This window comes from Leptopilina heterotoma, unplaced genomic scaffold, assembly GCF_015476425.1.
Source record: "Leptopilina heterotoma isolate Lh14 unplaced genomic scaffold, ASM1547642v1 Lhet_32, whole genome shotgun sequence".
Taxonomy (NCBI): domain Eukaryota; kingdom Metazoa; phylum Arthropoda; class Insecta; order Hymenoptera; family Figitidae; genus Leptopilina; species Leptopilina heterotoma.
The window spans coordinates 721,544-735,805 of NW_025111017.1; the positions used below are offsets into that span (position 1 = coordinate 721,544).

The window sequence follows — 14,262 nt, forward strand, 5'->3', positions numbered from 1 at the left end:
TCTTTAGAAATAATTAAATTCTTCTCCGAAATATCAATTATTTTCAAAAATTTTAATTAAATTCTTAGAAAAATTTCAATTATTTTCAAAATTTTTCCTCAATTCAATGATTTTTAATAGGTATCTATACTATTCTAATAAAATTTTCCAAAAGAAATCAATAAATTAAAAAAAAATCTACTAAAATTCTACACAAACCTTTAATTATTTTCATAAATAATAAAATTTTTACAGGTATTTAATTTTTTTGGCAAATAATAAAATTCTTATTAGGAATTCAATTATTTTGATTAATAATAAAGCTACTTGCAGAATTTCAATTATTATTTTTAATACAATTTTAATCGAATTCCTCGAAAAATGTAATTATTCTTAAAAATTTTATTAAAATTTATCAAAGAAATTTAATTATTTTAATAACCTTTGCTGCAATTTATTTATTAGAATTTAAATATTATTTTCAATAAATTTTTAATTAAATTTCTTTAAAGAATAAAATTATTGCATTCAAAATTTTTAATGCAATTCTTTGCGTAAATTATCAATTATCTTTATAAATAATAAAATTTTTCTCTAAAATTGAATTATTTTCAAAAATTTAATACATTTCTTGGCAAAATTTCAATTATTTTCAAAAATTTTCCCTAATTTAATTATTTTTTATATCTAGGTACTATTTTAATAAAATTTTGCAAAGACTTCAAATTATTTGAAAATTGATTGATACAATTCTTTAAAAGAATTCAATTTCAAGAAACATATGTAATTATTCAATAAATTTTCAATAAATAATAATATATCAATAATTCCAATTCTTCTGAATTTAGTTAAATTTTTCAATATAAATATTTAATTAATTTCAATTATTTATCAATTATCTTTATAAATATCAAAATTCTTCCCCAAAATTCAATTGAATTATTTTCAAAAATGTCAATAAAATTCTTGTAGAAATTGAAAATCATTAAATTGCGAAAAGTTTTTAAGAATAATAAAATTTTACAAAAAATTCTATTAAAATTTTTGAGAATAATTGAATGTCTGTGTGACATTTTATTAAATTTTTTTGAAAATAATTCTATTCCTAAAAAGCATTTTTATATTTATGAAAATAATTGAATTAATGCGAACGATTTTATTAGAATTTTTAAAAATAATTGAATTTCCAAGAAGAAATTTATTACTTTTAAAAATAATTGAATTCTTGAATAATTGAATTTTGCAAAGAATTTTTCTAAAATTCCTAAAATTAATTGAATTTTTGGGAATAATTTTGTTATTTATCCAAATAATTGAATTCTTTCGAAGAATTATTAATGAAAATAATTGAATTCTTGGAAAGAATTTTATTAAAATCTAAAAGAATAATAATTTAATTATTTCAAAAAAATTTAATTCAAATTGTATTTAAAATAATATTGATTTCTTTTGAACAATTTTATTCAAATATTTGAAAATAATTGAATTCCTGTGAAAAATTCTTATATTTTTGTAAATAATTGAATTCATCCAAAGAAATTTAAAAAAACATTTTTTTAAATAATTGATTTTTTCAAAGGAATTGAAATTAAATTTTTAAGAATAATTACATTTTTTTAGCAATTCCTGTAAAATTGTATTAAAAATAATTAAAATTTTCAAAAATAATTGAATTCCTGAGAAGAATTATTTTATTATTTATGAAAATAATTGAATTATTGCAAAAAATTTTATTAAAATGTTCAAAAATAATTGAATTTATGTGAAAAATGTTGTTATTTTTGAAATTAATTGAATTCTTCATAAGAATTTTATAAATATTGTTTTAATTAATTAATTTTGTTCGAAATATAATAAATATTATGAAAATTTTATTTTAAGGGCATTTGAACCTTGATGACGTCACACATTCTTTGCACAATCTGTAACGTCATCAAGGTTCAAATGCCCTTAAATAATTGAATTCTCGTGGAAATCTTTATTTGTGAAAATAATTGAATTTTTGATGAATTTTATCAATTTTTTATTTAAATAATTAAATTCTTAAGCGAAATTTTATTATTTATGAAAATAGAATTCTTAATTAGAAATTTATCAATAATTTTATTTTTTTAAATAATTTATTTTCCATGAAAAATGTCATTATTAGTGAAAGTAATTCTAAGCTATTCTAAATTAATTGAAGTTTTGTGGAAATCTTATTATTTATGAAAATATTTAAATTCTTACTTAGAATTTTATCAAAAAATTTTTTAAAAAATTGAATTTTCATGAAAAATTATTGGTGAAAATATTTGAATTATTGCGAAGAATATTGTATAAAAATTTTGATAAATAATTGATTTTTTCGAAATGTTTTTGTTCACAAAATCATTCTTCTCTTTAGGGAAAAAAAGCATAACATATTATCTCGTTTCTTAATATTTTTGTAGGAAATTCTTAATTTTTCATAAGGAAACAATTTGCATCATTTCTATTTCTTAATTACAATTGCTTTAATAAAAAAAAAAAAAAAAAGTTAAAAAAAGTTTTTTTTTTTTTAAGTTTTTTTTTTTTTTTTTTTTTTTTAAGTTTTAAAAAAGTTTTTTAAAAATTAATGAAAAAAAAATGTTTATAAATTCTATTTGTCAATTAGAAAGTGAAACTTTTAAAATTTTTAGAAAATTGAAGGAAAAACTTTTAGTCAAAAAAATGATCTGTTACATTTATTTACAAATTTCTTTCAAATTTTTCGAAAACGTCAATAACTTCTTTTTTAAATAAATATTTAATTATTATTTTTCCATAGGAAATAAAATTCTTCAAAAGATTCAAATTCAAACCTTTTTGAAATTAAACAACTTATCAAAAATTGTTATAAAACATGAAGAAATCGATCACTCCGAGTGATAAAATCATTATTTTATATTATAAGACTTTATAAAAAAAAATTTTAATTATTTTTTATGAAAATAATTGAATTATTGAGAAGAAATTTATAAAACATTAGTAAGTAATTGAATTTTGCAGAATAATTTTGATATTTACAAAGATAATTGAAATTTTGAGGAGAATTTTAAAAAAATTACGAAGTTGAAGTCCACAACGTTTGTCAACGAAATAAACTTATTTAATGCATTCAAGTATTATTTTTAATTTAATATTTAATTGCGAAATAATTATTATCAAAATATAAACATCAATCTTTTATTTCGAAATATTTTTGTGACAATATTGCAGCGTCATTTTTAATTAATTTACTAAGTTTAAAATTTTTTTTCGTTGATCAACGTTGTGGACTTCAACATGGTAAAAAATTTCGAAAATAATTGAATTTCTGCGAAGAAATTTCTTACTTTTGAAAATAATTGAATTTTGCAAAGAATTTTATCAGAACATTTGAAAATAATTAAATTTCCAGGGTAAATTTTATTATTCATGAATAAAATAAATAAAATTTTGACGAGGAATTTAAAAAAAAATTTGAAAATAATAGAATTTCTAGGATGAATCTTTTTATTTATAAAGATAATTGAAATTTTGACAAGAATTTTATTATTATTTTTACAAATAATTAAATTTCAGAGAAGAATTTTATTATTTATGACGATAATTGAAATCTTGAACAGATTTTTTTAAAAATATTTAAAAGTAATTGAATTTTGCAGAAGAGTTTTCTAACTTTTGAAGATAATTGAATTTTGTAAAGAATTTTATCGAGAAAATTTGAATTTGAAAAAAAAATTTGAATATAATAATTGAATTTCAGAAAAGAATTTTATTATTATTTTATAAAGATAATTGAAATTTTGATAAGAATTTTATTATTATTTTTACAAATAATTAAATTTTAGAGAAGAATTTTATTGTTTATAAAAATAATTGAAATTTTGAACAGATTTCTTTAAAAATGTTTAAAAGTAATTGAATTTTGCAGAAGAATTTTGATATTTATAAAGATAATTGAAATTGTGAGGAGAATTTAAAATAATTTTTTGAAAATAATTGAATTTTAGCGAAGAATTTTCGTACTTTTGAAGATAATTGAATGTTGTATTAGAATTTTATCAGAACTTTTGAAAATAATTAAATTTCCATAATGAATTTTATTATTTATAAAATTTTGACGAGAATTTTAAAAAAATTTTTGAATATAATTGAATTTCTGCGAAGAATTTTATTATTTATAAAGATAATTGAAATGTTGACCTTAAGTAGTGGAAATTCTCAAAAAAAACAGAAATAGTAGCTTTTAGTGGCCAAATCAATTGTTAGGTGTTGTGTGTAAAAAAAACAAAAGAAATGTCAATATTTTAGAAAATCGTTGAAGATTGTTCAGAAATGAACTTGGCTTTACAAGAATTAATTTACAAGAATGAGAATAGAAAAATTGATATAATAAAGTTATTTGTGAAAAATGAAAGATCTTTGTTTGAAAATAGGGCGGGAATGGTAAAGAAGGAAGAGCGACCAATAGCGAGAGAGAATAGCTGCATTTATTGGTAGTGGTTTGTGGAGTTGAACCGGACGTGTGTCTTCGTTTCGTCGGCCATAGCGGCTTTTGCGATGGCTTTTGCGGCAGCAGGCGTGTCGATGTGCTATTTTTCGCTTGTGTGCGTCTAGAGAGCCGATTAGTGTTGATACAGTGTTTAAATATATTTATAGACCTATGTCCAGTGTATACTTGTGTTAGTGTGGTAGTGGAAGTTGTCGAACCGACAGCTAGCAGCGACACCGTCAATGCCGAAAATTTGCGACAATTGCCGAGCCGACAATCGAGAAAGCCGAGTGCCGAAACCAGTAGACATCAGGTAGACATGGCGGGTATTAGCTTACGTGAATGACGGCAAAAAGTGATATTGTCTTTCGAAGAGTGTTTCGTGGGTGATTTCGTGGCGTGAGAATAGAATAAAAAAAAAATTGGTGGCATATGATTCATCCGACAGGTAAAAATGCAGAATGTAACAACTGCGGATAGTAACCAGAAACATAAAACACAGAACGAGAAAGCATTGAGTGTTCACCACGACATTGGGAAGACGTCGTCAACTCCCCAATCTTCCATCTCCAGTCCAACAAAGTCGAACGAGACTTTCTCGGAATTGCAACCCCGCTTTATGACAGATTCGTCCGAGAGTGAGGAGGATAGTGTTTCGGAGGTAAAGGGCTGCTTTTCATTTTTTTTCCCCAACCACAAAGAGAGCGAGAAACCCTTTCTAGAGAGAGAGACAGAGAAAACGAGCGCGCAAGAGAGAGAGAGAGAGAATCCCTGGCTGTGTCTTTTGAGTTTCTCGACCTACTCTTCCCTCTCTCTCTCTCTCTCGCGCATTACATTTTCTACTAATTTATACCATGACTAATCAACACAAGTATTAAAATTAACGTTTCCTCTTCATTTTCCCCCTGTCGATCGATGCTTTGCGAGAATTGGAAAGTTTTCGATAATTTCGCGATTTGCGCGAGTGAGATGGAGAGAGATAATGGCCACGTTCTTCTAACGAATCGAGAGTGAGTGAAAGAGTGAGTGAGTGAGTGAGAGAGAGAGATGAGGGGATTCATTGTTTTACGTTGTGAGTACACAGGATTGGCATGCGAGAGTATATCGAGCAGTGCATTAGAGGAATGTTGCGAACAATAAGTCTCGGGGGGGAAAAACCGTTAAAGAGGGCTAAATGCGCGCCGCGCCTGTGATTCTCTTGTGCCCAAGTTTTTGTCTATTTCCCAAGTACCGGTCTGCAAGGTCGTTCCTCCTTCGAACTATGTTGCAGGATCGCACAAGTCGACTGTCGAGTCGAATGCACTGATTAAAGATTAAAAAGAGATTTCGCGCATAGGAAAGTTATATAACCGGGGAGATGTATGCACTATTTGTTGGCGAGACATCAGAGAGAGAGAGAGAGAGAGAATGTGTGTGTGACGACGTTATTCTTACAAGTGTCTTCTCACGACGAGCATTGCGTCGCAAACATCTTTTTGATTGCATCTCGTCTTTTTTTCCTTCTTTTGTAGCCTTGCTCATTCCACACTTCTCCCTCGCCCTTGAAGTATTTTCCTAGAAAATCATTTCACGTGCTCTCTACAGTACCTTCCCCCTCCCTCCCTCCCTCTCCATAATTCTTTCTCTCTCTTTCTTTCTTCGAAATATTTCCAATCCAAACTACATACATTTCACCTCTATTCGTAATTTCTTTCAATCCTTTCAATTCAATAATTTCCTTCAACGTTTCATGACATTTTTCTATATAATTGATTCACTCATTTAATTTTTAGGTTATGTTAAAAATAAAAGTTATTCCAGTCCCTTTGAAATTGATTAAGTTGATTAAATTGACAATTAGTCATTTTTCAAAAGGGAAAATAAGTGATTAAGTTACTATATTTGATTAAATGATTCAATTAAGCTGAGTTATTTAAATACAGTGGTGTAAGATTTGTGTGCTAGGCAGGAGAGATCTGTAGGATCCCAGAAAATATTTCTTTCGTACGTCCCTGACTAGAGTCCATAATAATTATAATCGATAGTAGTTTTTTAAGCTATTTCTACTCTATCGTTAATAATTGTAAAAAGTATTTTTTTGTCAAACATTCGTGAGAAATTTGATGTTAAAAAAAAGACGATTCGTTATAGAAAATTCGATAAAGTTAAATTTATTAACACATTTTTCACTTTAAAATAACGAAGAGTCTTTAAACAAAAAAAATGTAACAGTAAGTTTTTATACTACTGTACGTTCAAGAAACGTTTGACATTTCTCAAACTTTTCATTCAACAATTAAATTTAAAAATAAATTAATAAAGTTATTAAGCTTTCTATAAATTTTCTCTCTGTTTAAAAATATGTGGGCATTTTATTAATAAAAATTAAACGATGATAATTTAATAATAACGTAATAGCTATAAGTAATTAATTACATATTAACTTATATTAAAGAAATAAATGAAAATAAAAAAAGAAAACAGTACCGAATTAAAAAAATACAGCAATTTTTACGAAAAAATAGAATTTTTCTATTTACAGGGTTGCCACATGTCAGTAAAGTCAGGGAAGGAAATTGAGACTTTTTTTCGATTTATTTTCAAAAATTGTGACTTTTTCGAATTTTATCTTCCAAATATTGCAACAAAATACCTACCACATTTTATTTAAGTATAAAATGCAACTTATTTCGATTTTTATATAGTGTGAAAAAATAACTATAGACAAATCTTTCAAAAATTATTTTTCAATCAATTTATAAGATAATATAAATTTTTCAAAAATCAACTTTTGAAGAAGATTAATTGCAAATTTTGAAAATAATTGAATTATCAAAAATTTTAATAAAAAATCTTTAAAAGATATGTAAATTTAAAAATGAAAATTATCTACACATAAAAATTCATAAAATAAGCAAAACTATAGTCCAATAGGCCAAGAATGGTGAAAACCAAGGGGGGGGTAAACACTTTTTTTTTAGTTTTTCGCAAAAAAAAATATGAAGATGAAGTCCACTAGATTAAGAATTGAGAGAAGCAGCAAGGGTTAAAGAATTTTCGAGCTTGCAAAAAGAGATTTTAGTTTTTCGATGAAAACACCATGAAAATAAATTCTAATCACTTCCGCTATATTTTTCCTGTAATCTATGCGTAAAAACTAATAAGTATGCCAATTTTCAGCTCTTTAGATAAAAAACCGTGGGCGCCAGGAAGGGGGTACATGCATTTTTTCGAAATTTTCAAAATTTTCGAGTTTTGCGATGAAAACACTATGAAGATCAATATCAAATATGTTGGCTATATATTTTTCCTGTAATCCATTTTAAATCCATTTTTCGCGAAAAACTCTATGAAGATTAACTCCAATCACGTTCGCTATATTTTTCGTGCAATCTACGCGTGAAAATACATAAGTGTACCAATTTTTAGCTCTCTAGATGAAAAACTTTGAGCGCTAGGGGGGGGGGGGCGTACATCGACCATGTACCCCCGTACATGGTCATTTTCCGTAACCGTTTTAATAGGGTTCCTACCGGATACGGAACCCTAAAAAGGATGAAAAGTTGGTAAATTGTACGATATAATTTTGAGAATTTTAGAGAAATTACAAATGATTGCAGAAAGCCAATTATTTTTAAAAGTAATAAAATTCTTCGCAAAAATTCAATTATGTTCAAAAATTTTTTTTAATTCTCGTCAAAATTTCAATTATCTTTAGAAATGTTAAAATTCTTCTCCGAAATTCAATTATTTTCAAAAAATATAAAAAACATTGTCAACATTTCAATTATCTTTATAAATAAATAGCAAAATTCTTCTCCTAAATTCAATTATTTTCAAAAATTTTATTAAAATTCATTACAAAATTTCAATTATTTTCATAATTAACAATATTCATCACACGAATTCAATTATTTTCTAAAGTAATAAAATTCAATTATTTTTCAAAAATTTAAATAAAATCCATTGCAAAATTTCAATTATTTTCAAAAGTAATAATATTCTTTGCAAAAATTAAATATTGTTCAATATCTACTAATTTCATAAAATTTACCAAAAAAATTTAATTATTTTAAAAAAAAAATTTAATAAAATTCTACAAAAACTTTTAATTATTTTCAAAACATAATAAAAATTTCACAAGAATTTCATTGGTAACAAATTTTTTTTATAAATTTCTTCGCAATCATTCAACTATTTTCATAAATAATAAAATTTTTACGGGGATTCAATTATTTTCTTAATAAATAAAATTCTTATTAGGAATTCAATTATTTTCAATAGAATTATAATCGAATTCCTTGAAAAAATTCTTAAAAATTTTATTAAAATTCGTCCAAAGAATTTAATTATTTAAAAATTTGTTGGAAAAATTTTTAATAGGAATTGAATTCCAAGAAACATTCAATTATTCAATAAATAATTTATTTTTGTATTTAAATAATTGATATTCCCGTAGAATTTTCTCATAAACATTGATTTAAAAATAGATTTTAGTTAAAATATCTTAGCTGAATTCCTGCGAAGAATTTTATTAAGACTTTTGAAAATAATTGAATCTCTGCAAAGATTTTTATTATTTTACGAAAATATTTAAATTCTTGAGATAAATTTTATTAAAATTTCTGAATGCAATTGAAGATCTGCTAAGAATTTTGTTATTTTTAATTTATGCCAAGAATTTTATTAAAATTTTTAAAAATAATTGAATTCCTGTTAATTTTTTACAAGAATTTAATTATTTTTGAAAATTTTAATAAAATTCTTCGAAAGAATTCAATTATTTTCATAAATAATAAAATTCAATGCAGAATTTCAATTACATATTTTTAATACAATTTTAATCGAATTTCTCGAAAAATGTAATTATTCTTAAAAATTTTATTAAAATTCGTTGATAGAATTCAATTATTTGAAAATTTGTTGATAACGATTTTTTATGGGAATTGAATTTTAAGAAACGTTCAATTCTTCAATAAATTATTTATTTGCATTTTATTTGTATTTAAATAATTGAATTCTAGTAGAATTTTCTAATAAAAATTTATTTTCATTTCATAAAAATGAATTTCAGTTAAAATTTTAGATAATAATAATTGAATATTAAATGCAATAGAGAGTGAATTTTATAAAATAATTGAATTATTTGTAATTAAATTTTTTGAAAAACTTTAATTGATTTTTATAAATATTATTTTTAGTTTCTATTTTCTAATATTTATTTAATTAAAGAATTTACGAATAATTAAAATTTCGTAAAATTGAATATTGTAACGTTGGTGAAGTTTACAACGTTTTTAATCAACGATTTAAAAGGAATAATATTTTTTTTAACAAATTTTAATTCATTTTTCTATAGAAAATATTTTGGTTAGTTTTTTGAATAATAATTTACAAAAAGAAATATTTGTAAACAAAAAATTTTATTCATTTTAATATAAAAAAATAATTTTTTCCTTTCAATCGTTGATCATAAACGTTGCAAACTTCACCGACGTATATTGTAGGTAAAGAAATGAATTTGAAAATTGTCAAAGAACTTTTTCGAAAATTATTAAGTAAATTGTCAGGGAAATTGATAAACTGAAACTTGTGACCACTCTGATTTAAATAATTGATTTAGAGGAGAATTTTAGTAAAAATTCGATATCCTAAAATAATTGAATATTGGAAGATTAATAAAAGTAGAAATTTTTAGAATTATTTAAATTTCAAAGTTGAATATTGAAATGTACATTTCATTGAAAAAATTTTAAATAATCGAAATTTCGTAATATCAAATTGAAAATTTGATCAATTGAGTCAATTTCATGTTTTAACGAATTTTATTACAATTTTTAAAAATAATTGTGTTTTTTGCGAAAAAATTAACTTAAAATTTAAAGAAAAATGCGAGAAAATTATTTCAAATTAATTTAAATTTACTAAAACTTAGAATTATTGAAGTTATCGGAATAAGGGAAAAAGTTTTTCATTTTTCTGAAATCAGGAACAAGTCAGGGAAATAAAATCAAAATTTTTTGTGTCAATCCTAATGAATAACTTTTTCGACTATTTTTTTAATTTTGAATCTACCAAAAAGACTTTTTTTGATCCTTAAAATCGATGCGATGTCGGAATCAATTAAATTTCATGGAATATAATGCAGAATAAAAATTATTGTTAAATAAAACATTGGATTGAAACTTTGAAATTTTTTATAATATTATAAGAGAAAGTCAGGCACTTTAATATTATAAGTGAAATTTTCAAATATAAATTTCATAAACCGTCATCTTTGTTAACATTTATATTAACCTTCTTTTTAACTCAATTGCCTAAAAATATAAATTAAAATAAATAAATAAAATTGAAACAATTAAAAACATTAATTAACAATGTGTCCAACGAACCTCGAAACCTTGAAAATCCGGAAAATGAAGTAAATTTAGTTATGCCTTGAAAAAATCATGACTTCGCCTTGATTTATTTTTTAAACCTTGAATTTTTAAGAACCAATAATTTCTGAAGATTTACGTTTTATTTTATTTTTTTAATTTTTGAACTTAAGTTGGAAAGTACTAAATTGAAGAGACGTTAACTTAACTCCAGATGGACTATTTCTTTCATTTATCTTAAAATAACTTAAAAAGTGTATTAGAAATTAAATTGTTGTTTACTTAATCTTAAAAATATTAATTTCTAGTTTTTGAAAAATATCGTTTGAAAATTTTAGTTCAATTATTCAAAACATTAATATTTTTTTAAATAAATATTTTGTTATTATTATTCTGTAGGTACTAAATTTTTTAAAAATTCCAAACTTCAAACTTTTTGGAATTTAATAATTTATCAAAATTTATACTGTAGCTTCTCCAAATTATTTTCAAGATTTTAATTTTAACTCAACTATTTTTTAGAATTTTCAAATAAAATTCTTTTTTAAATCTCCAAACCTAAAAAAATATTTTGAATATACACTTTAAAATTAAATTTTACAAAATTTCAAATTTTCGTAACAAATTTTCGTAAAAATTTAAAAAAAAAACTAATAGTTTATGCAGAAAAGCGGCGCTATCTCTATTGGTTTACAGAATCATAGATAACTCTTCTTTTCAAAAGTACTATGAAAATTTCACATTTTTTTTCTATTCGTTTATCTATTTAAGTTTTTAAAACCTTACTTCGGTTGAAAAAATTTTAATTAATTAGTCGAACACAGTAAAGAAATAATTTGGTTATATAAAAAATTTGTATTTGCAAAATGATAACCGCGATTAGAAGAAAAAGAATCTGGAGTGTCGATAAACGTATCTATACGGTAAAATTTACTATAGGAAGGTTACAGGGTGGTCATCCAACCGGAAAAATTAGAATGTGTACTGGAATTTTGTGTGCCGGAGAATCCCAGAATTCAATAAGAGAGAGAGAGAGTCACAGTCCCTTATTGTTCACAATTGCTTCATTGTAAAATTGCTGATTTTTCTTTTATTAATATTTCTTCTTTTTTATTTCTGCTCATTTTCAATTTTTACCTTGCTTTTGTAAATGACAAAAATTCAGTGAATGTTACTGTCCTTGTAAATAATTGCACAATATGTTATATACGTTTAGAAAGGTTAGATATTCAACATTACCACTTTTCAATTTGTCTGCTATTTTTAATTATTAAAAAAACCTGAATAATTACGTTTACGAATCAATCAATTTTTATTACAATTGTGACTCAAAAATTGTTTATACAATTAAAGTTCTGCTTCTTTGCGTGTACATGCAGAGAAGATAGAAAAGTTGTATAATTATGTTCAAAAGTTTTTAAAAATTCTAGTCAAAATTCCAATTATTTTTAGAAATAATAAAATTCTTCTCCAAAATTCAATTATTTTCAAAAATTTTAAGAAAACTCTTGGCAAAGTTTCAATTATTTTAGGGCTCGGATTGTTCGACTTTTTTCGACTTTTCTAAGGAAATGTGACTTTTTTCGACTTTTTTGTGAAAAAATGCGACTAATCGACTTTTTCGAGATTTTTTTTAGTAAAGTGCGACTAATCGACTTTTTTCAAATTTTTCAATTGCTTTTCGACATAAATTGTTAATGGCAGAAACCTTTTTTTGTAAACAATATTCTTCACAAAATCATTCTTCTCTTTAGGGAAAAAAAACATAACATATTATCTCGTTTCTTAATATTTTTGTAGGAAATTCTCAATTTTCATAAGGAAACAATTTGCATCATTTCTATTTCTTAATTACAATTGCTTTAATAAAATTTAAAGTTTTTTAAAAATTAATGAAAAAAAAATGTTTATAAATTCTATTTGTCAATTTGAAAGTGAAACTTTTAAAATTTTTAGAAAATTGAAGGAAAGAGTTTTAATCAAAAAAATGATCTGTTACATTTATTTACAAATTTCTTTCAAATTTTTCGAAAACATCAATAACTTCTTTTTTAAATAGATATTTAATTATTATTTTTCCATAGGAAATAAAATTCTTCAAAAGATTCAAATTCAAACCTTTTTGAAATTAAACAACTTACAAAAAATTGTTATAAAACATGAAGAAATCCTTCGACATTATTTTATATTATAAGACTTTATAAAAAAAAAATTTTAATTATTTTTTATGAAAATAATTGAATTATTGAGAAGAAATTTATAAAACATTAGTAAGTAATTGAATTTTGCAGAATAATTTTGATATTGACAAAGAGAATTAAAATTTTGAGGAGAATTTAAAAAAAATTCCGAAATTGAAGTCCACAACGTTTGTCAACGAAATAAACTTATTTAATGCATTCAAGTATTATTTTTAATTTAATATTTAATTGCGAAATAATTATTATCAAAATATAAACATCAATCTTTTATTTCGAAATATTTTTGTGACAATATTGCAGCGTCATTTTTAATTAATTTACTAAGTTTAAAATTTTTTTTCGTTGATCAACGTTGTGGACTTCAACATGGTAAAAAATTTCGAAAATAATTGAATTTCTGCGAAGAATTTTCTTACTTTTGAAGATAATTGAATTTTGCAAAGAATTTTATCAGAACTTTTGAAAATAATTAAATTTCCAGGATGAATTTTATTATCTATGAATAAAATAAATAAAATTTTGACGAGGAATTTAAAAAAAAATTTGAAAATAATTGAAATTTTGACAAGAATTTTATTATTATTTTTACAAATAATTAAATTTCAGAGAAGAATTTTATTATTTATGAAGATAATTGAAATCTTGAACAGATTTCTTTAAAAATGTTTAAAAGTAATTGAATTTTGCTGAAGAATTTTGATATTTATAAAGATAATTGAAATTGTGAGGAGAATTTAAAATAATTTTTTGAAAATAATTGAATTTTAGCGAAGAATTTTCGTACTTTTGAAGATAATTGAATTTTGTATTAGAATTTTATCAGAACTTTTGAAAATAATTAAATTTCCATAATGAATTTTATTATTTATAAAATTTTGACAATTTAAATAAAATTTTTGAACATAATTGAATTTCTGCGAAGAATTTTATTACTTATGAAAATAATTGAATTTCAGAGGAGAATTTTAATATTTTTAAAGATAATTGAAATTTTGACAAGAATTTTATTAAATTTTTTTTTTTAATAATTGAATTTAGGAGAAGAATTTTATTATTTATAAAAATATTTTACATTTTAAAGAGAATTTTTTAAAAAATGTTAAAAATACCTAATTAAAATTTTTCTTTGAATTTTATTAAATTTCATTCCGGATTGTTTGATATTAAAGTATGTGTTGTCGAGAAATGTGATTTTTTTACAATTTTGACAATTTCGTGTTTCCTTTTACCAAGTTGAAGTACACAACGT

At 23.0% G+C, this 14,262-nt stretch overlaps 1 protein-coding gene across 5 annotated transcripts in view; it reads left to right on the forward strand.

The window, feature by feature from the left end:
• The first annotated feature begins 4,766 nt into the window (after positions 1 to 4,766).
• The window catches only part of LOC122504843 (ankyrin repeat domain-containing protein 17-like), an 89,164-nt gene continuing 79,668 nt past the window's right edge, over positions 4,767 to 14,262 (forward strand). For all 5 annotated transcript variants that reach the window (XM_043616128.1, XM_043616134.1, XM_043616132.1 and 2 more), the window contains exon 1: positions 4,767 to 5,117. In XM_043616128.1, coding sequence (XP_043472063.1) covers positions 4,911 to 5,117 — 207 coding nt within the window. In that variant the 5' untranslated portion in view covers positions 4,767 to 4,910. The remainder of the gene's footprint in view (positions 5,118 to 14,262) is intronic.